General features: G+C 36.5%; 1 protein-coding gene across 1 annotated transcript in view; it reads right to left on the reverse strand.

Annotated features, from left to right (window-relative positions):
* Window positions 1-25,381, reverse strand: part of YIPF7 (Yip1 domain family member 7) — a 32,811-nt gene extending 7,430 nt beyond the window's left edge. The window contains exons 1-5 of the mRNA XM_004764903.3: window positions 25,262-25,381; window positions 23,665-23,781; window positions 13,595-13,755; window positions 5,534-5,679; window positions 709-890 (exon numbers count right to left, since the gene is read on the reverse strand). Of these exons, the coding sequence (XP_004764960.1) occupies window positions 709-890; window positions 5,534-5,679; window positions 13,595-13,755; window positions 23,665-23,780 (605 nt within the window). The 5' untranslated portion in view covers window position 23,781; window positions 25,262-25,381. The remainder of the gene's footprint in view (window positions 1-708; window positions 891-5,533; window positions 5,680-13,594; window positions 13,756-23,664; window positions 23,782-25,261) is intronic.
* Window positions 25,382-26,986: the final 1,605 nt, after the last annotated feature.

Consider the following 26,986-nt stretch of genomic DNA (forward strand, 5'->3'; position numbering starts at 1 on the left):
GGATGTGGAAGAACGGGCACTGATGGCAAATGTTTATTGAGTTCCGAGCACGTAGGGGACAAAAGACTATGTAATTACTTGCTCTCCCCAAACTGTGGTAGTGATGTTCGTTCACATCCCCTCGGAAATTGCCCAACAGAAATATATCTACTGGATCCTCATTAATAGTTTTGAATTGCAAATCCTAACTTCCCAGGAAGTAAAAAAGAAAAAAAAAATCTATTGGCTGAGCATGTACGCTATAAAGTTCTCCAGTATTAATATCCTCATCAGGGTTCCTGGGAATTCTTCACTGCAAGGAGCCCAGCTGAGAAATCGCAGTTGCTTGTCGCCTCAAAGGCAGAATGCCTGGGAGCTGAAGCAATTCGTCAGTGTTCACCAGGCAGCTCCTCTTCCAAAATCAAACAAGTGAATTCATGCAGTTGTTCTATTACCCCAGACAATGGTTGTACTGAAGACTGCAACCACCTCCAAAGTGCCACTTTCACAGATAACTTGGTTGAATTTATTGTTTACATCATCTAAATAGGCAGAGTACCTGAGCCCAAACTGACCCACTTACCTGAATCTGTGTGTCAGTCTTAATAGCCAAAGTTTCCCCGATTCCATTCCCAAAAAGATCAGAAAAGAGGTTAACTGTCACCCCGGTGTGGCAAGCCTGAGAGAGGACTGTGCACGTGGGGTCCATTAAGGCACGCAGGCACTTACTGCAGTGAAAAGAAGATGGCGCAGCTGGACAGGATGACCATGGGGAGCAGGCAGTAGCCCAGGACGCTGGCCACGCAGCCGTAGGACGCCCCGGAAGAGCTCATCAAGTTTAGTAAGGTGTGAATCCCCAGGCAACCTATGGCACTCATGCCATACACATAACCGAACTGAACTTTTCCTGCCTGAAACAATGGGAAGGAAGGACACAGGTGAACACACAACAAAGATCAAGAGGAAACTGGAATGTCAACAGAGCAGAGAGCATTTTAGAATCAATCAGCTCAATACTGTCTCATGTCTTTTGGGCACAGTCATCAGGAGACTGGGAGTTCTGGAGAAAACACTGACTATCCTATGACTTCAGGTCCTGAAAACAAATCCTCCTGGTTATATTCAGGGTGGCCCGTGCATGCCACTGAAAAGATGAAAAAAAATTTCAAGTTTTTTTTTTTTTTTAAATCATGTATCACCTATTAGAAGTACAAGACATAAGTAAGAATATACTTACTCTCCCTATTTGTTAAATAATTAAATGAATGAATTAATGGATGAAAAATAATCTAATTTCATCTTGCAGATTTTACAAGGCAAATGAGTAATGTTAACCAATACCTACAGGATTTACTGTTAGATCCTATCCTAAGCATTTCACATGTATTAAATTATTTAATCCACACAACTTTATGAGGTAGGTACCATTATTATACTCATTTTACCCATGAGGAAACTAAGGTGAAGAGAATATACAACTTGCTGAAAATAAAACGTTAAGCAGTGCAACTTGGCGTGGAACCTAGCCAGTCTGGTTCTAAAATTAGATGTTGGACACCTATAGGAACTCTCCCAAGTCTTAAAATAACGGGACTTACTTGACCTTTTTTAAACCTTTTTTAACTTGACCTTTTAGCATATCCTAAACTTATTTGACCACAGAATCCTTTGTTTTCCTAATTCCTATTACCAGTTTAACTGAACATACTTTATGAAAATCTGGTTTATATAAACCAACTGGTACTGAATCATAAAAGAAGTACTGTTAAAGGGAAATCAGTAGTGTTCAGGATACAACACTGATTTTCTGAGGACTCATAAAAATAGCCATCTCCCACAGGCACTAGGGATTGGGAGCTGAAATAGTCCCATTAAACTCACCCAGAGAAAGTCACAAACTACTATTGATTCAACAGGGGATATTTTAATGTTTGCTACCTGAGGATGCCAAAGCTCCAGTAAAGAATGCACTTAGTTTTTCTATTTACATTACGCTGATTAGAAATTCTGGGTAAATATTGAATAGGCTGACTTTGTTTTTCATGGGAATCATGCAAAACAAGGAAGGATCTGGTAAATGCAGAGAGTGAGCTTTTTAGCTGTCATGTTCTCTTCTCCATGGCTGTTATCTATACAGTCTTTATGTCTTACAGAGTAAAGAGATATTTACTTTGCAATTAACTAATGGAGAATATTATGACCATTTTAATGTTCAAAATTGTCTAGCTATTTTGAGTTCTTCTTCCTCTGTAGAGATGGGAACATTGGTCACTACCAAGTCCTTTCACAAAATGTCCCTGAGCTGTGCTTGCAGAATTCTCTCCTGCAGTAGCCATAATGAGTTCTTACTAAGTAACTTCTGTATTCTCATGGCTATCCTGTGAAATAATACTAATAATGCTAATGGACATGCTTAAGAACCCTCTTAGTTATTGCTCTATTGGGTGAGTTTTTTCCACTTGGAAAATAGTGACCATTTAAAATCACTTATATTAGAGAAACCTCCTACTCCATGTTTTAATTGGACGGGATAATTCTGAGGTAGCGAAAGCTGTAACGGTGAAGGGCCACTTCCCCACAAGCAAAACACACAGAGCTAGAACTTTCTGATCCCAAGAGCTTTTATAAAAAGGGCGGGGTATATAGAGGGTGGACAAAATGAATTTGAGCGTAAAACTGTCTCTTTGGGGTATCAGTTAGTGACTGGCCCCCTCATCGCTTCTCTGGTCGGTTTACCCATTCTAAGTGGTGATTTTGTTTGGCAGAGGCCATCGCCATTTTTAATTTGTTTCAAATTCTAAAAAAGGGCTTGTAACTAAAATGGAAAACCAATGTTCCATTTCTGTCGGGGACCGCCTCCAGCTGGGAAAGTCCCTGCCATTACAAGATGGCGCTTGGCTCACTGCCAGCAAAACATGCTGCAAGTAAACAAGGAACGTTCTGGTGAAGCCCGCCTAAAGGAGGACATAGTCATTGGCTGTTTCAAATTTAATCAGCATAGTAACAGGACTCTCATTGGCTCTCCCCATTGCTTGGCCCCTTATTGGTCACCCTGCTGCATATAAGCTAAGGAAGTTTACGAAATAAACGGGATGAAGCATTAACACCATACCAGGCTGATTGTCGTTCTTGCGGGCCGAGGGCGACACATTTCTTCTTAACCTGAAAACCTTACGTGTCCACCTTGTACCACTCTCCTTACTAAATCTGAATTTGAAATACTCACTATTCTTCTGATTATGCTTTGACATTGGTCATGCATGTTCCTTTTCCAGATCACACTCTTAGAACTACCGGAAAAACGAAAGGGAGCCATACTTTTAAACCTCTTATCTTCCTTGTTTTGGGGATGACATAATGTTGACAGCAAAAATAACACTAAATTTATGCTAACTGTTTGAAGCTGTCCTCTTAGGTTTGCCTCCTTCAACATGAAGAAAGTCACTAAAAGATACTATGTCATGCCTTATGTCAACATAAATTATAAAAATGATAAGAATGTGATCATGAGTTTTATGCCTCTGGAGAAAATGAATAAATCGATTGTTGTTTTGGATTCAATTTTGCTTTCTCTAGTACAATGCTTATATCAGCCCATAAACTTTTCTTTTACATTTCAATTCTAGATACCCAGGGCATGGTTAGTTTAGTTTCAAATGGGCTCTGAGTGAAATCTGACTTCATTAGTATATACCTAGGTGATTTTTTGTTGTTTTTGGTCTTTATTGCTCTACATGTGTTAGAATCAATTCTGAAGTAATGACATCTAGTGGGAAAATAAAACTGATAATGTCTGCTTATAAAATATTTCAGAAAATACGCACTTTCACATATTCCTCCAAATTTTAGAGCTGAAAAGAACCTCAAGAACCACTTACATAAATGTTTTTTTTTTGTCTTCAAAATGAAGAAATAAGAAACAAAAATCTCAAGATCATACCTAGAGGCAAAATTAGGGGTATGTTCAATTTCTCACTTCCATGAGTTCTTAGCCTATATTGTTTTGTACTTCAAACAAAAAAGAGGATATTTAAATAATTCCAACTAACATTATACACCCCAAAGAGAGCTTAATGGGATTAATGCTTTCCTTTAAGGGATGATAATAACATTTTCTATAATAAAACAAACAGCTGTTATATTAGAAATCACTTGAAAAAGAAATATGGTTTAATATATTAAATTGATTATTTCTATTTGATTAAATGACATGGTCTTAGTGTAGCTAAGATTATCATATTACTGTGACAAAGAAAGAAGGGAAGTTAAAGACTAAAACTCTAGTTGAGACAGTGTTTGATTTACAGAGTATTTTCATTACAGTAGTTCAAAGGAAAAGATAAGATGCTATCACTAAATACTATTGTATTAGATAAATATGATGTGATTATTAATCATATCACCATGCAGAAACTTGATTGCTCTAAATATTTTGACTGGTATAAAATAAATTAATAAATAAAAAGTGAAAATTTATTTAGTTGCAAATACATTTTACATCTACTTTTGAAAACTATAACTATAGTGGAGAAAAAAAAAATTTATGGAAAGTGGATAGCCAAGAGACAGAGAGGTGGACTCAAGAGTGATTTTAAGGGCTTTTCCTAGAATTTTTAATTTCCTGTATTCTTTCTCCTGTCAAGCTTATCTCTTTGTCCCTTAATGAAACTATACTTCTCAGACTGGCCTGACCATCTTTTTCATCCTCTGTTTTTCACATATGGTCATTACTTCCTTGGTTTAAAATCATAGACATTTTCTCTTTTTCTCCCTTTTCCTTTAAATGAAACATTTTTCTAAAGTATGAGCTAAATGTCTTCTAAACTTAACGTGGGTGGAAATGTGTTTTTCTTTACTTCTTTGGAGACTCACCACATTAGTCCAGATTTAAAGAATGAAAGAGGCCCACACACAAGACGAATGGCAAAGTCAAGGGGGAAAATGTGTATATAAAAAGCAGAAAACTCAAATAATAGAGAAATATATAGGTTAAATATACAAATCACTGATTACACATTGCAAATTAATGTACTCATAATAACCTAGCCGGAAACAAGGAGACTCATCTCATACTCATACCTCACATAGTATTTGAAATATTCTATAGGCACACCCCAGCAGAGAAAATGACGAGCAAAGAGAAAGGATTTCTCTGGTGTCACAACTGAAGTGTCACAGAAAACAAGAAAGAAAATTTGGGCCAGTATTTCCCAAATCCATGTGTTCCTTCAACTTTTTCAAATTGACAATCTTTTCTGAATAATAAGAAAGACATAAGGGATTGCCCACTTTGTTAAAAACTTGCTTGGTGATTTGATTTTTGATATTCTGTTTAAATTTATATTTTTTCTGTCCTAATACTTGAGGGTTGTTTCTCTTTATCACTGTGGTTCAATTAACTATGCCTCACAAAAAAAAAAAAAAAAAAAAGGTAGTTATAAATTAAATAATCTACACTTTATCAAGTAACATATATTCTTCTGTATTAACAAAGACTTCTTCAAACATAACACTTGACACACATTAAAATCTGGTGCTTGCTGCATTCTGTTACCAGAAGCAAGGTGGCTCCCAGAGCGATACAAAACAGGATAGGCCCAGTGAGGTCCGTTTCGTTCATAATGCTGCCATCTGCTGGCTTCAGCGGGTTTAACACGGTCAAGGTTTTTTGCCATATGTGATCAAAATTAATTCCAAGTTCTGCAAAAACAAACAAACAAAAAGGAATAATATAAATATAAAAAATAATCATGGATAATGTTTACTTAAATTTAACATATCTCATTAATTTACTTAGCACTTTCATCATATTGCTACACCTCCAAAATCTAAAGTTCTATGCAATAAACAGTGATTTAACAGCAACAACAACAACAAAAGATTTGTTGTTCCCAAACAAGGAACTAAAAAAATTTTAGAGAAATAATTACATCAAGGGAAAATTTCCATGCCTTATGCAGCAAATATAAGCTTAAAATCTAGCTGAAAATTAGGAAATAGATGTTCTACAATAAAAAATAAAATGGTAACTAAAAGACCCAAAGTCCCATCCTATTGCTTAATAAATATTAGATAATAGATATTTCCTCCCCGTCCCCCCATTTTCCCTTGATAACACTGTTAGGAGTTAGATAGTTAGGGAGTCAGGGCCAGTGTCCCCAACAACAATATATGGAATCAGGATAGCTACAATAAAACAGCACTGACAACCTGTTTTGCAGCTTAGACAAGACTACACTAGCATTCTGCTTGCAGCCTTTGCAGAGATGACTTCAGCAACACATCCTAAAATAAGACAATTAACCACAAAGCATATGTCACTATCATAGGCAATGGGCAGTTAAGACATAAGTACCAGTTGTCAGCAAAAAAGACCATCAGTACGCTGACATGCACCTAATAGGAAGACAGATAAGTGACCAAAGCCCTGATTGGCATGACTCAGCACACTCTGATTGCTTAAGATAGTTTCGCAAAAGAGCTCATAAAAACCCCTCTTAGAAACTCCAAGGGCAAGCCCTCTTGGGCCCCCACCCTCTCTAGGAGCTTTATACTACCACTCAATAAACTCTGCTTTGTCTGCCCTCCACTCTTCACCTGGCCTACCTCTTCATTCTTCAAACCACCGTGACCAAGAACTGTGGGCCCAAAAGGCAGAAAATCTTGGAGCAATCTTCTGAAATCATATCATACTTATATCAAACATGGTATAATTGCTCAATTAGAAGTGTTACCTAAAGTAAAGATATTTAGTCCAGATCTGGGATTTTATTTCCACCTTGCCTGATGAGAAAAGTAGTTGTATGCTAATTGCCTTAATCTCCACAGAGGAGAAAAGAGGATGTCTCTTTCTTATACCCATATTTAAAAAGGTCTGTGGTTCAATCTATGTACCCAAAGTGAAATTCTTGAGACAAGTTAAGCTTTTCCTTTTGTGAGTGGTGGTGGTAGAATAAAATATTCAAAATCAATGGAGCTTATTGTCCATGAGTCCAAATTCATTTAGAAATATCTTTTTTCCCCAATACCTTGTTTTTAAGTAATTCTGACTGCCACATCACAGACCCTTCTGCTAGATCCTGCCCCTCTTACATTTTTATTTAATTTTTTTTTTTTAAAAACCCAGCTACCTGACATCCACTGAATACAGAAATAAATAGTAACACCACATCGGTTTCTTTTTTCATGAGTTCTATAAAGATAAACGTTAAAATGTATCTTGAGTAGGAAAAAAGAACATTCAAAAAGGAGAAGAAAAGGACTTTACTATTTAGGACCCAATAATCATGCTGACTACTGCTATCATTTAAAATTTGAATAAGAGTAAGCCAGAGACCCAGAATAATCAGAGATAAACTACTGTAAAGAACAATGCATTTCAGCTAAAAAGAACTGAATGGGTTTTTTGTTTGTTTGTTGTTGTTATTGTTATTACTGTTTTCACTGAATTCTGCTATGAGCTCTACAAGATTTGGATGCATTGGTTTTACAGACATGTAATGAAGCTAGAACTGTTGTTTTATTCCTATTTTGTGCATCAGATGGCTGAGGTTTTGAGATATGAATAATTTGTCCAAAGTCACTGAACTAGTAACAGAAAATACAAGTTTCAATGCTGGAGAATCTCATTCAAGGACCCATGCTCCCCAAGACAAACAATGTCTTTCCTCCCCAAGACAAACAATACAATTACAAAAGCGGCAGAGTACCTGAATAGACATTTTCCCAAAGAGGACATGCAAATGTCCAACAGGTACGTGAAAAAGTTCTCCAGATCACTAATTCTCAGGGCAAGGCAGTCAAAACCACAATGAGGTATGGTCTCACACACCTCGTTAGAATGCTATTATCAAAAAGATGAGAAGTACTGGTTAGGATGTGGAGAAAGGGGAACGCTTGTGCACTATAGGTGGGAATGTAAATTCATGCAGTCACTGTGGAAAATAGTACAGACATTCCTCAAAAATTAAAAAAATAATAATAATAAGCGTTCCCATTACCCCACTGTGGCCTCTGCCCAGGCCAGGCTGACAACATGTCCACTTACGGCTAGAGGACATGGGCATTTAGAGATGGTGGCTCTAGCAGAGAACACTGCGGGTCAGTCTCCAGGGCAGCAATGGTTGGCAGCCAACCATTTGACCTGAGCACTGAACCTGGCCAATTTAAAAAAAGAAAAAAGGGGAAAAAAAAAAATAAAGAACTTCTATATAATCCAGCAATCCCACTTCTGGATATATATCCAAAGGCAATGGAAACAGGACATCAAAAAGATATATGGTCTCCCATGTTCAAGGTAGCATTTTTCACAATAGTCAAGACATGGGAACAACCTAAATGTCTGTCAGTGGGTGAACAGATAAAAAAGATGTGGGATATACATACGATGGAATATTCATTCGTGAGAAAGAAGGAAATCCTGCCGTTTGCAACGACATGGATGGACCTTGAGGACATTATGTTAATTTAAAAAAATAGAGAAAGACAAATACTGTGTAGTGTCATTTGTGGAATCTAAAATCAAGGAGAAAAAAGAGTCAACTTCATAGAAACGGAGTAGAAAATTGGTTAGCTGAGGGTGGGAGACACAGGAACGGGTGAGTATAAAGGTACACACACATCCCCCACACACAAAACAAAATAGCAAAAACCAAAAATCTTGCTTTTAGTCATATAGCTATGGATGTCAATGTGTATCTAATCTCACGTGTTTTTTTTTTTAATTAAGCTCAGTTTTCTAATATGAAGGATTTTTTTCCCTAAATCATTTGTACAAGGCATTCAACTTCCCTTCCCAGAATAGTGACAGTCTTTGGTCAGATACAGAGTATATAGTTCAACTGCTTTTATACCTGCACATATCACCTGACATTTGCATATCTGACTTTCCATACACAAAATACCAGATGGACTTTAATGCCTGCCATGACAAAGAGGGGTCTTACTCTCACAGGGACCTAGACATTTTCAAAAGGTTGGATAGACATTGGTCTACACTGCAGTAGTAAGGATCTTTTTTTTTTTTTTTTCACTTATTTCATATCCAGGCTGACCATTGCTATCCTTAGCTTAAAAAGAAAGAATTTGACTGGTTAATAGTGAATAAATCATGTCCATTTCAACTTTTGTGCTGCATCCTTTCTATTATCACCATGTAGTTATATATTTCTTTTTTTTTTTAACATTTTATTTATTTATTTGACATACAGAGATCACAAGTAGACAGAGAGAGAGGAGGAAGCCGGCTCCCTGCTGAGCAGAGAGCCCGGTATGATGCTGGGCTTGATCCCAGGACCCTGGGATCAGGACCTGAGCCGAACGCAGAGGCTTTAACCCACTGAGCCACCCAGGCGCCCCATATAGTTATATATTTCTTAACAAACATACACTTTGGAGGAGATGAGAAATTCACCGAGCTTAAAATGAAGTTAGAATGTCTCATGTGGGCCGCCTGGGTGGCTCATTGGGTTGGGCCGCTGCCTTCGGCTCGGGTTATGGTCTCAGGGTCCTGGGATCGAGTCCCGCATTGGGCTCTCTGCTCAGCAGGGAGCCTGCTTCCCTTCCTTTCTCTTTCTGCCTGCCTCTCCGTCTACTTGTGATTTCTCTCTGTCGGGTAAATAAATGAAATCTTTGAAAAAAAAAAAAAAAAAGAATGTCTCATGTGATTTTTAAAAAGCAGATTTAAATTTAAATTAATTTCACCTAAGCCTTATGTTGTTTCAAACTTTTTTTGCGATTAAGATATTTATGTTAGTAATATGTTTTCAGCATTTGCCACAACACAGTGGCCTTAAGTTCAAAATACCTTTTTTCCTCAAAATGCATAATAATTATTCCTGAAGAAACTCAGATGTAAAATGCCTTGTGAGGCATTATTACTGATTTCAGACGTTTATTTAATGGCATCATTAACTTCTGCACATGTTTCAACATCAAGTCATGAAACGGTGAGTGAACATAAGACTTACTAAATATTGTCACACCAAAAAAGAATTTCTGTCTACCAAAATATATCTCCATAATATTTTGTTTTCAAATTTATTACAGGGTATGCAAATGAGATTATAAGTATTTATTAATTGTAGATATCCTAATATAATACCTTATTATACAAGATAAAAGATGAAACTGCTGTGAAATTTGAATGTAAAATTTATTGTTTTGCTGTCATCTAGTGGTAGTAAAGTATATGATATATATGCTATAAAAATGAATTAATATCTTTGTTTTCTATGCAAATAGTGGCACTGGCCTTTTAAATATAAACATCGGGCTGTGCTACAAATATAAGTACTGAATAGCACAGTAATTTTTCTGGTTTGACAGACTTGAATTGGCTATTATTCTTCAAGATACATTTGTTAACATATTGATTGTACATAATCAAATAGTAAAAGTTATCATTCTTACATAAAATCACCAAACAAGTCTTTTAGACAACAAAGTATTTAAGGAATAAAGAAGCACACTTTCAAATAACATATTTTTGTATAAGGGATGTTAATTATTATAGCTTCATAATGTGATACCCTGTTTGGTGTATACTCAATAAAAACTAGCAAATGACATTTATCACCTTATCCTAGAAATCCTGCCTGTGGCTTTTTCATATCTTTGAAACAGATGAGGCTCCAGACTTTCACAAAGTCACCCAGCCTCAGGAATGTATTGAATCAGCATCTAGAAATGTCATAGATTCAAGATGCAAAATTATATTAGGTGCAATTGCTTTCATCTCTAATGCATTAGCACTTTGGTAGGGACAATCACAAAGAGAAAATAAAATCCAAGAATTTTCTCTAAGTTACATAAAGTAGGAGAAGAAATCAAGTATATTTTCTATTTGAAATTAATAAGATATTAGGGAGGATGCCTTCAAGTTTAGAATATCACAATAGAGACATTTATACAAGCAGAAAAGAAAATATTATTTTCAATAAATGTTACAGGAAAACTTTGATACTCATAAAGAAAAAAATGTTAAATCCTACTTTACATACTAACTTAAAGTAATTTTTAATGAATCAAAAATTTAAGTGCAAAACAAAAAGATAATTTAAAAATTTAAGAATATATAAGAGGAGGGCACCTGGGTGGCTCAGTGGGTTAAGCCGCTGCCTTCGGCTCAGGTCATGATCTCGGGGTCCTGGGATCGAGTCCCACATGGGGCTCTCTGCTCAGCAGGGAGCCTGCTTCCTCCTCTCTCTCTCTGCCTACTTGTGATCTCTCTCTGTCAAATAAATAAATAAAATCTTTAAAAAAAAAAAAAAGAATATACAAGAGGATATAAACAGTACCTAGAGCTGGAGAAATATATTCTGAATAAAATTTACCAAGAAAAATATTGTGGAGTTAAAAAAATAAATATTAAAATTTCTATATGATTTAGCATCCTATTAACGAATTAGATGGCAAACACCACCTGGGGAAAAAAATGTTTGCAATACATATTCCAGGTAATCGTTAAATATCCTTACCAAATAAATATCTTCAAAAATCAAAAAAGAAAAGGAAAAATTTTGAGGTTCAAATAAGAAATCTGACAAAGGATATGAAAACAAAAGAATAGTCAATAAATGTGAAAAAAATATGTAACTTTTCTAGTAATCAAGAACTACAAAGTATTGCTTTTTACCCATCAATTAACAAAAATATCTCATATTCTACTATGATGGTGTAGGGGTCATCCTTTTCTAGATCAGTTCGACAGTGTAAGTATCTTTTGACCCAGTAATCCCAGTGTTATGGATCCAACCTAAAGACAGACTCTGTAGAGATGAAAGTTACTTACTTCACCAAAGCATTACTTATTATAAGGATTAACCTTTAAGGTGAGTTTAAATTATGGTACTTTTATATGAAAAATATTATGAAGCCATTCTGCATACTTTCTAATAATATTTAATGACTTTAAAGAATGCATGCATAGAAATAATTTTGATATTAGGTAACTTTAAAAGCTATAGAACTTCATAGCCATTGTATGATCCAACTTTCATTTTTAAGTATTCATAAATACACATGGATTCAAAAATATGGCATTTCACTTTTAAGCATATATACTTAAATTCATATATTCTTATGAAAAATATTTACATATATGTATTTCACACATACACACTCATAAAAATAGCATAAAGTTGGAAGAAAATACATCAGTCATTAATGGAAGTCATGTCACAGAGACAAAATTTTAGGTGGTCTTGATATTTTTACTCATATGTTTCTCTATTTGCCAAATTTCTATATTGAACATAGGTTATTTTATAACAACTGATTTTTTTTAAGTAGAGATGTTGGTGGAATCAAAGAGAATATTTAATAAGGATAACTTACAATTTTCAGGTTCTGATTATTATTGCAGAGGCAAACTGGAATGAATTGGTTAAACATAACTGATCCCCCAAATCTAACTGGCTTCTGGACAGCCAACAAACCTATGATATCATTTCCTGTGCTTTTCTGAGTAGTTAAAATCGTTCACCTTTTTTTAAATTTTGATCTCAAAGAAAGAATGTCTTAATGCCAGGTGGTTACCTCTGTTCATATGAGGCAATCACTGACCTTTTGATGTAAAATATTGGGAATTTTAATCTCGCCCTTTTCACTGATCACATATAAAGGGGTGAGAGCATAATTGTTGACTATTCATATATTCATACTTCTCCTTGGCTCTTAATTTTTTTTCAAAGATTTTGTTTGTTTATTTGACAGAGAGATCACAAGGTAGGCAGGGAGGAGGCAGAGAGAGAAGAGGAAGCAGGCTCCCTGCTGAGCAGAGAGCCCGATGCGGGGCTCGATCCCAGGACCCTGGGATCACGATCTGAGCCGAAGGCAGAGGCTTTAACCCACTGAGCCACCCAGGTGCCCCAACCTTGGCTCTTAAATTTAAATCTACTTGAGTTTGGGTTTTCCAGCCCCTATACTTCTGGCATCAATGTTGATTTGCTATAAGGGCAAAAGCAGCAGGTGTAGCATGGTCAGATTTTAAAAAGAAGACAAAAATCAGTGCATGGAACCCCCCCTGAAATTCCTAAAGGACAATCCTAAAAGTCCACTGGTTTCCTCACCACCAGGAGTGCTATTCCCTGGAATCGTATATTCCTCCCCACTTAGCCATACCCAGCTGGGATGAGGGGGCTCCTCTGAGCCAGGGAAGAAAAAAAAAAAAAGACTGGCTTGTCTCTATGACAATTAAGAAATATTGAGAAACTACCCCCCTGGCCCCAGGCATCCTAGCAGAAGATACAATGTGCTATTATGAAGCAGCTTCATTCACTGGGGTGGGAAGGGCCATTACTTTGATGCAACCGCTCTGCTCAAAGATGTGTTCACTTTTGTGTAGCCTCCATCAGGGAGTCCACACTTCAACAAATAGAAGAAACACTTAATAACTGCAGTTAATAGCACAGCAATGGCAACACATCTGCTTTGAGTTTTCCCCACGCAAGCATGAATCAAATGTCCAACGGTTTCTGCACCTCCGTCTGGCAGACTTGTTTATACGTGGGACAATCACACATAAAACACACAGCATGCTGACCGCACATGACGTGCTGATTATTGCTCTGATTCTTCTAGCTGTACACACGTTAATAGCACTTCCTTAACTTATCTTCTAGCAAAGGAGGCTCTTCCTCAAAACTGTCAGTGTAAGATGATTGTGAATAATAATCCGGGTTGGATGCTGGCTGAAAATATTGTCCCTCGTAACCTGATGACGTGAGCATCTCTGCTGGGACAAAGGCAGGCGGAGGCTGCTCGCTGGCTGGTGGTCTAGAGAAAGGAAAATATTGAATTTTATACATCTCAGAATGGGATATCATGACAAATGGTGGAAGGGAAGTACAATGTTCCTTCTATGAGTTCTCCTAGTTTTTGTGAGTATTTACCCATGAAAGAAATAACTTGCTTAAAATTTACCTTTAATTTAAAAAATGAAGTAACTGGTCATGAGAAGTTTCTAGAAGAAAGATCTATACTAACTAATACCTATTATGGACAATGTGCTGGCCACTTTGCCTCACATTTTCTCACATAATGAATACTCTGTAAGGTAAAAACTGTAGTTTTAATCCCATTTTACAAGTAAAGAAGCAGAGTTTCATGGAGACTGAAAGACTTGGCCAATGTAGCAAAATAATTCCTCAGGGATTGGACTCCTAAGTGAAGCTGCCTGAGCAGTGCTCAGATGATACAATGTTGCTTTTTTACTGATTTTTTGAGGGGCAATCACCAAAGACATTCCCTATAAATCTGTGGAAACAAAAGTAAGTAAAAAAATCACAGTTTTAATAGGAGTCAACTCATAAGAAAAAAAACAAATACATAAACTGACCTTCTAGCTCGGGCCATTCCCAGATAATTACTGAAAACTGAATCATCTTTGAGTACCTAAAAGGATTCTATGGCTGGCTTAAAGACCCTCTTTTGAAATACGCAATTTAGTTTTGTTGAAGCATGATATTTTGATACTTCCTTAACCACGTTATTATTGGATTTTATTTCACCATTTGTGTTAGAAAGTTGGAAAACAACACTCAGTACATAATTTTTTAGAGCTAGAGAAAAGAAGGAAGGGGAAAAAAGAAGTATATGAGGTTATTTGATCGTTTTAAATTGTTTTTACCTGAAGGAAGGGGGAGACACATAAGGAATTGTCCTTATGAACGTGTTTAAGTTTCTTTCATCAGAGCCACTAAGGGCTAAGCTAAAAATACAGCTCAGGATTCTGAACTTTGCAGCTCCCTGTGATCTCTCTGCATTAAAATATTTACGAAATGGCTTTTCATACTTTCCTTCCCACATTACGCTTAATATGAAGTCTAAGAATAACATGTTCAACTTCCGTTATATGAGTAAGCCTGACAGAAAATAAACTTCTCTGGAAAACAGAGCTACCAAACTAGAGATATATGCGTTTAATCATTCACCAACTCAACGGTAAGCTCATTAAGGGCAAGGACCTGGTGTAATACTTCTTGAATCCCCCACAGCATATGTTGATTACTGAGGCATATTCCTAACCTTTTTTTTTTTCTTTTTGTCAGCAAAATAGAGCCACTATCAAAAGTATTGGTAGAAATGAATTATAAATAAGAACCTGAATGGTTTGTTGGTTGATGAAAAGCCCCCCTTGATCTATACTTTTTTTTAATGGAAGCATTTCTAGAAGAATAGAAGGGGGAAATAAATTTGACTCAATGGGCCAGCATCTAACCAGGACTATTTCACTGACAAACTGTCCTAGCATCACCATAACTCAGGCCTAGGTGTGACTAACCAGGCTTGAGGAAAGGTAACTTTTACAATTATTCCCTGAAAAGCAATTTCCATGAAGGAGGGAATTTAGCAGAGGTGACTGACCCAACCCCAGCAAAGAGAAAAACACATTAAAAAAAAGGTGTCCATTACCAGCTAGATCCCACCCCTTTCTCTTTCTTTCCTTCCTCTCTGCTCCTTCATCCAGCAAAACTTCTTTATCAGGAGCTTGGTCTCTGTTGTCCTATTATAATAGAGGCATAATATTAAAATTCTCCCACCATTTATTTAAGAAAGTATAATTTCACACTCCATCCAACAAAGGAAACCTCAAAAGCTTTTTTTTTTCTTTTTAAGATTTTAATTGTTGGGGTGCCTGGGTGGCTCAGTGGGTTAAGCTGTTGCCTTTGGCTCAGGTCATGATCTCAGGGTCCTGGGATGGAGCCCTGCATTGGGATCTCTGCTTGCCTCTCTGCCTGTTTGTGATCTCTCTCTGTCAAATAAATAAATAAAATCTTAAAAAAAAAAAAAAACGATTTTATTTGTTTATTTGGCAGACAGAGATTACAAGTAGGCAAAGAAGCAGGCGGGGTGGTTGAGAAGCAGGCTCCCTGCTGAGCAAAGAGCCAGATGCGGGGCTCGATCCCAGAACCCTGAGATCATGCCTTGAGCCGAAGGCAGAGGCTTTAACCCACTGAGCCACCCAGGCACCCCATAAATTACCATGGTCACCCACTACCACTGTCTGAATTAAAATTCTTTCCTTTTATCTTTTAACTTTGTACGTGTTGACCTTAACAATTGACATTACATCTCAATAAATGAAATCAAAGCAATACCAATATAGTCATATGATTAGTCCACATGTCCACTCAACAAACTCTGTAAATAACCCAATTCTCAAGTTTTAGGCTTTTTTCTGGAAATTGCAATGAATAACCATAATTTTATTTAACCATGTATTTCTTTTTTTATTAGGTGTTTAATTTTAATTCCATTATAGTTAACATACAGGATTATATTAATTTCAGGTGTACCATATAGTGATGCACTAATCCTGTGCATTACTCAGTCCTCAGTATGATATGTGCTCTTAGCCATATATCTTGGACACTTTACTAATTGCTTTGTTAACCACATAGCCCTGAATTATTAACTTACTAAAGGCAATTGCATGAGTTAGATTAGTGTACCCAATACTTAAGATGGTAAGGTTATATCATATCTATATTTCATATAGTAATGGGAGTTTTGCAGAGTATATCAACAAAATATTCCTCTTCTTCTAGTTTATGCAACATTTTAACTTTATGAGAAGAGGCATATTGAAATTTTTATGATATTTAACTTAACACATTATTCCAGATAAAACAAATGTCAACTGAATTTGACCAAAATAAACACGGAACTCTGGCTGGTAGAGTTTAAACATTAACCTTGTTAGTGGGCATCTCCTCTTCCTATAAATATTATTTAAAACAACTATGTGATGACTGCAAAAGATTCCTTTAGGACAACTGGCAACATTCTTGGTCATACTACTCTTCTTTCGCTTCCTGATTCTGTGGGGGTTACACTTCTGCTTATAAAAACAGTTCAATGAGGAGTGCCTGGGTGGCTCAGTGGGTTAAAGCCTCTGCCTTCGGCTCAGGTCATGATCTCAGGGTCCTGGAATCAAGCCCCGCATCAGGCTCTCTGCTCAGCAGCAGGGAGCCTGCTTCTTCCTCTCTCTCTGCCTGCCTCTCTGCCTACTTGTGATCTCTGTCTGTCAAATAAATAAATAAAATCTAAAAAAAAAAAAAAACAAAAACCAGTTCAATGAGAAAATGTATCCTAAGTCGAGTGCCGTGGTTAGCAAACGTGCTGCTTCTGGAATTATACTGTCTGTGTTCAAATCCCACTTTTATACTCTCAGGCAAATTATCTTACATCGGTGCATTGATTTTCTCATCTGTTAAATGAGGATAATAATAGAACTCACATTATAGAGGGCATGGATTGCATGGAGCACTGGGTGTGGTGAAAAAATAATGAATACTGTTTTTCTGAAAATAAATAAATTGAAAAAATTAAAAAAAAAAGAACTCACAAAGGAAACTAGTGGTTACTAGAGGCAAGGAAGTTTGGGGGATGGGCAAAATAGGTGAAAGACGTTAAAAAGTACAAACTTCTGGTTATAAAATATAAAAGTCATGAGGACGACAAGTACAGCATAGGAAATATAGTCAATAACCCTGTAATAATGCATGCTGATAGATGGAAACTACGTTTATCGTGATAAACATTAATTAATGCATAGAACTGTCTAATCAATATGTTGTACACCTGAAACTAATATAATATTGTGTATCAACTATACCGCAAAAAATATGAATGAGGGGGACCTGGGTGGCTCAGTGGGTTAAAGCCTCTGCCTTTGGCTCTGGTCATGGTCTCAGGGTCCTGGGATCCAGTCCCAACCACATCAAGCTCTCTGCTCCGCGGGGAGCCTGCTTCTTCCTCTCTCTCTCTCTGCCTGCCTCTCTGCCTGCTTGTGATCTCTGTGTGTCAAATAAATAAATAAAGTCATTAAAAAAATATGAATGAGTAAGAACCAAATAAAAAAAAGTATTTGTTGGGGCGCCTGGGTGGCTCAGTGGGTTAAGCCGCTGCCTTCGGCTCAGGTCATGATCTCAGGGTCCTGGAATCGAGTCCCTCATCGGGCTCTCTGCTTGGCAGGGAGCCTGCTTCTCTCTCTCTCTCTCTCTCTCTCTGCCTGCCTCTCCATCTACTTGTGATTTCTCTCTGTCAAATAAAAAAAAAAGTATTTGTTGATATTAAATTTGAACAGGTCTTGCAGTTCTTCTACCAATGTACTCAAGCCCCTAAAAAGTCTGCTATATAATAACAATAATGATGATGATGATGATGATGATCTCATAAGGTTTTTGTAAATTAAATTAGCTGAAATAAGTAAAGCGCTCAGAGCAGCGTTGGGCATGCAAAAAATGATCAATAAGCATGAGCTATGTCTTAGTATGCTTTTTTCTCCCTGAGACTTACACAAAGCATTCTAGACATCTTCTGCAAAGTCTGAACAGCATCTTCTGTATTTGTAAATAGTTGTCTTTTCCTCAAAGAAAACAACATAAATAGGAGGCCAGGAGTTTATACGCCTTCTGTGCTGGTCATCTTTCACTTTTCATCATTTTGGTCTCCTTGGAACACCCAAACTGACTTTGACAACATCCCACCAGTCTTGTGTTTTCCTACCAGGAGAATCTTCCCTATACACATGCCAGGACTTCTGTCTCTAAGCAGTAAAACAATGGCCACACACCTGCTCTATATAAAAACTCTCTGCACATTCACCCAATTCTTCAGTATTTCCCTTTTCACTATCCATACCTGGGTTTATAAAGTTCTAACAAGTCTTCAGATGGATGATGTTGTGTTAAGATAAGACATAGTCTCCAGCTGGGGAAAAGATATTCCCTTGCTCTGAGGCAGTAGGACTTAACATTCATTGCCCAAAGCAAATATAGGAGATCATTGTAATTAATCTCAGAACAGTACATCGAAAACTAAGGATGTATTGTAAGGCAACTAACATGACATAGTAAAAAATAATAATTAAAGAAAAGATCATTGTTAACAGACTCAGTAGCAATTTTTATGATTACAGAAATGTGCTTTCTGTGTCTTATCACACAGTCACTAGGTATGTATTTTATTGGAAGTTTTGTTGTTCTAAAACTATCTGTTTGGACTTCCTTCATGATGGTCACCTGATGCTGCTTTCCTTTGTCAAGCTGATCCAGAAGGCATGGGGTGATGAGTTGTCCCAGTGTCACATGGAGGGCTAGAGTGTAAATCAGGTTGTAAAAAATGCACCAGCAGATAAGTACAAGACATGGAAAGTCTAGCTGCACATTTTAACTAATATTAAAGTATGGGTGTATTTCATATAGCCAGATGACATAGCATGCCTCCTGGAACCTGAGACTAGGAAGGGTTTCAGAATTTGAAGCATCATCCCTTGAAACAGCCTGAGACAACAATATGACTGATCAACAACAAAAATACCCTGGTTTGGTCTTTTTTTTTTTTTTAAGGTTTTATTTATTTGACAGAGAGAAAGATCACAAGCAGACAGACAGGCAAGCAGAGAGAAGGGGAGGCAGGTTCCCTGCTGAGCAGAGAGCCCGATGCGGGACTCCATCCCAGGACCCAGAGATCATGACGTGAGCCAAAGGCAGAGGCTCAACCCACTGAGCCACCCAGGTACCCCTCAAAATACCCTGTTGATTAAAAAAATACAGTCGGTACTCCCAGAAACAGTTTGTCTATGTCAGTCTCCAGGTGAGCCAGTAAAATCTGGTATTTTAAATATCCCCAGTAAGAACAAAACGTACAGGATCAGTTGAAGGGTGGTGTGTTTTAGGGAATGGTAGCAGGGGACCTGACATTTACATCATTCCCAGATTCTGGCCGAGCCAGCAGGTGCACGGTGACAACATACCATTGGCAGAGTCAAAACTATGCTTGACACACTAGAGGAAGATCAGCTCAGGGGATTCAGAAAAGCTGGGGATTCAGTATCAGTCTGTTAAAGTCCTATGAAGACATTCAAAGAGAGTTTTCCAGTTGTTGTCTCCTTTTCTGTGGAAATATCTTACTCTTTCTCTAAATAATTGGAATAGATTTCCCATTTTAAAGTATGGGAAAATATAGCCCAGGTGACAGGTTACAGGTGTTGGAAACAGTGTCTATCTGAATGACTGAATAGTTGCTTAAAATAAGGAAACTCCTTCTTGTTTACCCTAAAATAAGAAAACTTGGTTTTTAATATAAATATTTTTATGGTCTTAGTAATTACAGTCAACCAGCTTTCAGATCAGTATGCCACTGAGCAAGTTTTTTAAGCAATCTCCAACAGAGACACCTAGTGGAGACTTCTTAAGATTCTCTTCCTCTGTCTCTCTTCCCCTCCCCCCTCCCCTGGTCCTTCAGGCAAGTGTGTGTATGTGTACGCATGCGTGCTCACTAGTTCACTCAAATAAATATGTACTTACATATACATACGTGCATAAAATCTTTAAAGCTCACTCCCATATATGAGAGTGGGGATGGACAGACTGATTAAAACTATCCTCTGGATTCCTGTGTCTTTTGCCAGGATGGTTAGCATCTTTTTCTGTTTTGGGGTGTATTTTAATTGGACTATTCACTGTATGAATAAAAGATCGAATCTCTGGAGTTTGATGTACCCTAGTAAGTCACTGAGTTGACTCCATATTTTATGTACCTCATAAAACTACCACAGCTAATATGCCCTTTTCTAATTCCTGAGACTTGCAGTGTGGATTGGAATTTAAATGTTACTGTCTTCAAATCACAACTTGGATTTAAATGCTAAGGAACTGAAGCAGGTTAGGCCATCAATGTAAAATAATATAATCTTGAGTTTTCCCCGTTTGGTTATGTTCATTTCCATCTCATTTTCATCTTGGTTTCTGGGCAATGTTGATATGTATAATCAAATAGAGAAATAAAATTGGGTGGTGGAAGAAAGCTGTGGTCCATGAGTCCCTGCATAAAGAGAAAGCTTTGTTTCTCTCTTATTAGATTTTTTAGTTTCGTTTAGTTTGAAAATGTAGATCATAGATGCTACCCATGTGTTTCTCCATCTGAAGAAAAGAAACAGAAGGTGATTAGTTTCTTTCACTAAAATAGGAGAAGAGAGCAGAAAAATCCTATTAGATTTTGGATAATATATTTTGAGTTACCATCCTGTAACACTTTATTGTCCAAGCTGATTAACACTTTTCTGGCACCACTTTTTCTTGATCTTCAAAGTATAAATAATAAATGAAATACAATCAAGTTCTTTTTCTGTAGTTAGATTCTGCAATGATTGAGTCAAATCTCTACAGCCTTACTCTTCTATCCTATTTTTCTTATAAATATATTTTTAATATATTTTTTAATTTAAAAAATAAATTTTTAAAAAATCTAATGATAATATTCATAGAAAGAGAGTGAAGGAGGAAGGAGGCAGTATAAATTGTTTTTCATTTTAGGAAATTTTTATGGTACCTGACTGAAACTGGACAACATAGACTAGGTTCATTGATGGGATAAAACTCCAGAGGTTTAACTTTGATAGTTTTAAAAACATTCTATACCAATCCTTTCCCTATCACTGTAGAGTAATGGTTCAGCAGGAGTAGCTAGAAAACAACACCTATCTCTTGTGTCTTCAGGAGTGATCAGCTAGTGGAAACAATTTCCGAACTGTCCTGTTCATAGTTGGAACTGAAGAGTTCCCATTGCTTGATGTATTTATTTTATCTTTTCCTCCTTTATCTGGAGCTTTCAAGGCACTTATCTGTGTTTAGAAAATGAAACTTCAAGAATTAATAAATTTGAAATATTTGTTATGCGGTTATTTGGCTTAAACTTGTTGAAATGAAGCAGTGACTACACATCCCATCTTTACCTAAGATGACCTAGTTGTAGTTCCGTTTTACCAACATCATTATTCCTAGCATACATTTTACTCTTTCAGATGTCTTGATTTTATAATAAATTATATGCCTACCCTAGTATTGGGTCTAATCAAACAACCTCGAACTAAAATCCAAACCCCATTTCTTTTTAGTTGTGTGTCCTTGAAAAAGTTCCTTAATTTCTCTTGGTTCCTGTTTTCTCATAAGTAAAACGGGGAAAAATACTAGCTCTCATCTCAGGATTGTCTGAGGATCCAATGAGTTAACTTACATGCAGTTCACAATAGTACCTAATTCATAGGAAGACTCTTCTCACGGTTCACTAGTCTTAAGTGCGCTAATCCTACATGTTAGCACAACTGTTTTTCATGATAATTTCAGGAAGTAGGTACTATTAATGTCCTTATTTCTCAGTGTAATGTACTCAGGAAGTGAAGTTAAAAATCTTTCCCAATATTACAAAGGCTAGAGCCAGAACTTGAACCGATTCTTCCTACCATAAATGCCCTATTTACCCTAGTAAAGGCTAAATTACTAAAATCTTCATCATTTTTATTTTCAACTCAAGTTGAATTGTCAACTCAAAATAACTAACACAGTGCTCCACATCACTCGGTATCAAGAAGATACAAATCAAAACCACAACGAGATACCACATCACACCAGTCAGAATGGCAAAAATTAACAAGTCAGGAAATGACAGGTGCTGGCAAAGATGCGGAGAAAGGGAAAGCCTCCTACACTGCTGGTGGGAATGCAAGCTGGTGAAACTACTCTGGAAAACATCATGGAGGTTCCTCAAAAAGTTGAAAATAGAGCTACCCTATGACCCAGCAATTGCACTATTGGGTATTTACCCTAAAGATACAAATATAGTGATCCGAAGGGGCACGTGTCCCCGAATGTTTATAGCAGCAATGTCTACAATAGCCAAACTATGGAAAGAACCTAGATGTCCATCAACATGAACAGATAAGGAAGATGTGGTGTATATATATATATACACAACAGAATACTATGCAGCCATCAAAAGAAATGAAATCTTGTCATTTGCAATGACGTGGATGGAACTAGAGGGTATTATGCTTAGCGAAATAAGTCAATCAGAAAGACAATTATCATATGATATACCCTGATATGAAGAAGTTGAGAGGCAACATGGGGTTTTGGGAGGTAGGAAAAGAATAAATGAAACGAGATGGGATTGGGAGGGAGACAAACCATATGAGACTCTTAATCTCACAGAACACACTGAGGGTTGCTGGGGGGAGGGGAGTAGGGAGATGGTGGTTGTGTTATGGACATTGGGGAAGGTATGTGCTATGGTGAGTGCTGTGAAGTGTGTAAACCTGGTGATTCACAGACCTGTACCCCTAGGGCTAATAATACATTATATGTTAATTTAAAAAAAATTTTTTTAAAAACTAACACATTCTAAAATATGTTTATTTCAATTCCATTTAAGAGTTTCACACTGTATTATAATTACATATTTAATTGCCACTGTCAACATAAATTCTTAAATTTTATGAAGGAAAGATTATAGACTTCTTTTTTATAATTGGGATTCCTAACAGACAGCAGGCACTTGATAAATGTTTACTAGTCAAATAAAATCTGTTTTTTGAGCAGTGTCTCAAAAAATATCATGTGAAATGAAAATGTTTTCTGTTCTGTCCAGGGCCTATATTCAGGCTCCCTGTTAAGTGGTATTTTGAAAAGAAGAGCCCAGCCACCCACCTATAAATGGGCCTGAGGTGAACTGAATTAATTTCTCTGACCTTTCCTGGCATTTCTTCTTGGGTATTTTACCAAGATATGCTGGAGAGAACTTTTGCTTTCCCCAAGGAAGCCCTCCCAGTGTGGAAATCCCTTACTAAAATATCACACCTTCTTAAAACAAAAGCATATTTTTTCAATATAAAATACTTACTTTCTAGATCCATAAACATATGCATACGTATTAGAATCTTCAGAACTCTGCTCCTGATTATCAATAGTATAATTAGATTGGTAAAAATCGTAGTCAAATTGTCCCAAGTTTGACATCCTGAAAAATAAGAATGTTTTTTACTGTGAACTTAATGAGTCAATAGAACTCGAGATATTTACAAGGATTAACTGATAATGTGATTATGGATGGATTCCTGTTAGAGAACAAGGTACTCTTTGGATGGGTTCAATTAAGTATTAGGAAAAGGTATGGAAATGAATTTAGAAAGTCATTTATAAAATGCGTTTCTTCAACAAACTTTTCTGAAATTTTCTTTCATGAGCACTTTGACTTTGACTAAATTAACTGACAAGAAAGAACTAATATTTTTCACCAAATTCCTTATTCCCAGCATTTTAAGAAAAAAAGATTTTTAAATTAGTATACATCTAGAAAGTTTTCGCTTAAACAATGTTAATTCCTCACTTTAAATGTGTGCACACATGTTGCAAGCCAGAAGACAAATGGTTGATGATAATTCTATTTGAGTTTCATTTTTCCTAGAGCTTTAACATGTGCTAACAGCCTCCCCCATGCCTCCACAAAACAAACAAACAAACAAACAAACAAAACAAAACAAAACAAAAAAATCCTACAAATCAATTTCCTAGTTTTACTTTCCAATTCCTTAAATGTATTTGGAACATTTTCCTTTTTCTCATACCTTGCCGGCTACTCCTAGGTTTCTGGCTGAGTTAGAGGGAGGAAGGCTCAGTTCTGCTAAGGGAGCCTTATCTTCCTATACACACTCTCTACCTAGTTTGTACTCACTCAGGGAGCAAAGAAGAGTGTGTGATCTGGATTTACACCTAGTGCCCAGAAATACCAGAAGAAGGAAAAAGGACTTGAGAGGAGAAAAATGTGGGGAAGAAAGTAAAGGTATAGTGGCTTTTTGGATGAAAATTACAGAATGGAGAATCTTTTCAAGTGCAGAAATATGGTTATTCAACTCAACATGTTAATCTTTATTTTTTTTAAAAAGGATTCTATTTCAAAGGAGTGAATTTAAAAATGATGAGGAGCAATCCACATAATCTAATAATTTATGGAATACTGATAATAAGTTTCAAATGAAATTGCATAAACAGCCTTAGCTCTAAGAGCTTCATTAATCAGAAATATTTGAGCAACTGTCAAATACTTCATATTTCTACAGTTCTGTGGAAATACAGAAAGCTTTTCTAAAATTAGATGCAGCAGTTCATTTATTTGACTTCATAAATCAGGATTTTTCATTAGTAATATGTGTGAAAGTAGCTATGAATTATGATGAATCATGTAAACTAAAATCAAGACCTGGAGAGTGTTAAGTCTTTTAATAAGTTATAATTTAAAGAATTTAAAATTTAATAGCATAACTTTCTCAGTCCATGAAAACATGTTATTATAAAGCATGAAGAGTAATGTCACATAATACAGTAAGGTTTCATAACATTCAATACTTTATGTAACACGACTATGGGTAAGAGAGTCCTTACATAACTCAGTTTCATGTTTTGTTTAAATGCCAAGTTTATTAGAAGGATTAGATACATACCTTTGTATTTTTTATGCCAAAAGATCTTCCAAGCAATGGAGCTTTACTTGAGAAATTTATAACAGATCGGTTCGTGAAATGATGACCTGCTAGCTCTCCATAAAAGTTTCTAAATTTGTACTCTGACACTCGGAACAGATGCTACAGCCAAAAAAAAAAAAAAAAAAAAAAAAAAGCCAAACAGAATATCCAGTATCTAATAGGACCTGTTAAAGTTACAAACACAGTGAATGGTCCAGAGATATACAATTTGATAAGGTGAAACGGCAGATTTCAGTTTTCCTGTGTGTGTGTCCCATTAAACTAAGATCATTCATCTGAGACAATCTGAGGAAAGCAAGAGGCTTTAATATTCCTTTTGCTTCATAACCTATAAGAATATATCCAACCTAGACAGGATTTCCTAATAATACGCAGTAAAAATCAATATATGATACATGACCTTAACATAACGATTTTATCAACAGTCTGAAAATAGGGTGTTGTCAATTTTATCCAAATGTGAACCAACTTACATAAACAACATTTAGAAAAGTTACCTATAATCTGTATCTGGTTTCTTTTCCTTTCTTACTTCTCCAGAAGAGCCCAAGATGGATATGCTAATGTGATCTAATAGAGCTTATTTATAGGGCATGTTCTGTTCCATTTTTGAGCCAGTCCTGACCATTGGAAGCGTAAGACCTATTTGCCCCACTAAGTTCATTCCCTCTATATCTGTGGGTCATTTCCAGGTGTCTTCTCCCTAGTTCTGATCCAGGGAAACTGGCTAATACTCCCCAGTCCCATCCAGACCTGGTGGGTTTGTTTCTAATATCAGCCTCATAGCTGAAAGTCAATTTTCTTTGTGATCTGCTTCATGCAGATAACTTTGTAAGATGGTGATTTCCCATGTATCCAGATCTTCATTAACTGAAATTTGCTGTTGAAGGGTGAATATATTTGGCTGTTAGAAATTTTCAACTAGAGCCAAAGACAAGAATGGCAAATTACATAAACTTTCCCACATTACTTTAAAACACATCAGTATTTCTCTGATCAGAGCTGTCCTTCACCAGGTCACCAGTCAGGTGACAGTGGCTTATGCTTTTATTGAGGATCTATTATGGAGTGCCAGATTGTGTTCTAGATGTCATAGTTACAGAAGTGGACAAACTTATAAAGAGCTATATTTTACTATTGATTCTTCTATATCTACAGCAAATGATAATGACTAACAAGGCATTGTACTATGAAGTTTAGGTTTAAATCCTTTAACTTTTGCAACAACCTTATGAAGTATTATTACCCCATTTTAGAGGGAAAGAAATAGAAATTTAAAAACTTTCCCAGGTAGAAGCTAGTAGTAGGTGGAAGAGCCAGTGTTTGAAACCTGGTAGGATAAGTCCAGAGCCCACATTAGTACCCCAGATAATTTCAGGAATCAACTGAAATCTATCAAGAAGTTAGCGTATGCTATTTAAATGGAGAGCTCAAAGGGGAGGGAGATCAGGTATTCAATGAAGATCTCTTAAGAAGGTCATTTGGAGGAGTGTGTGGGTGGCTCACTGGGTTAAAGCCTCTGCCTTTGGCTCAGGTCATCTCAGGGTCCTGGATAGAGATCCACATCAGGCTTTCTGCTCAGCAGGGAGACTGCTTCCCCCTTTCTCTCTGCCTGCTTGTGATCTCTGTCTGTCAAATAAATAAAAGTTTAAAAAAATATATTTATAAGAAAAAAGAAGGTCA

The sequence above is a fragment of the Mustela putorius genome, unplaced genomic scaffold (assembly GCF_011764305.1).
Source record: "Mustela putorius furo isolate JIRA1106 unplaced genomic scaffold, ASM1176430v1.1 tig00000430_pilon_pilon_pilon, whole genome shotgun sequence".
Taxonomy (NCBI): Eukaryota; Metazoa; Chordata; class Mammalia; order Carnivora; family Mustelidae; genus Mustela; species Mustela putorius.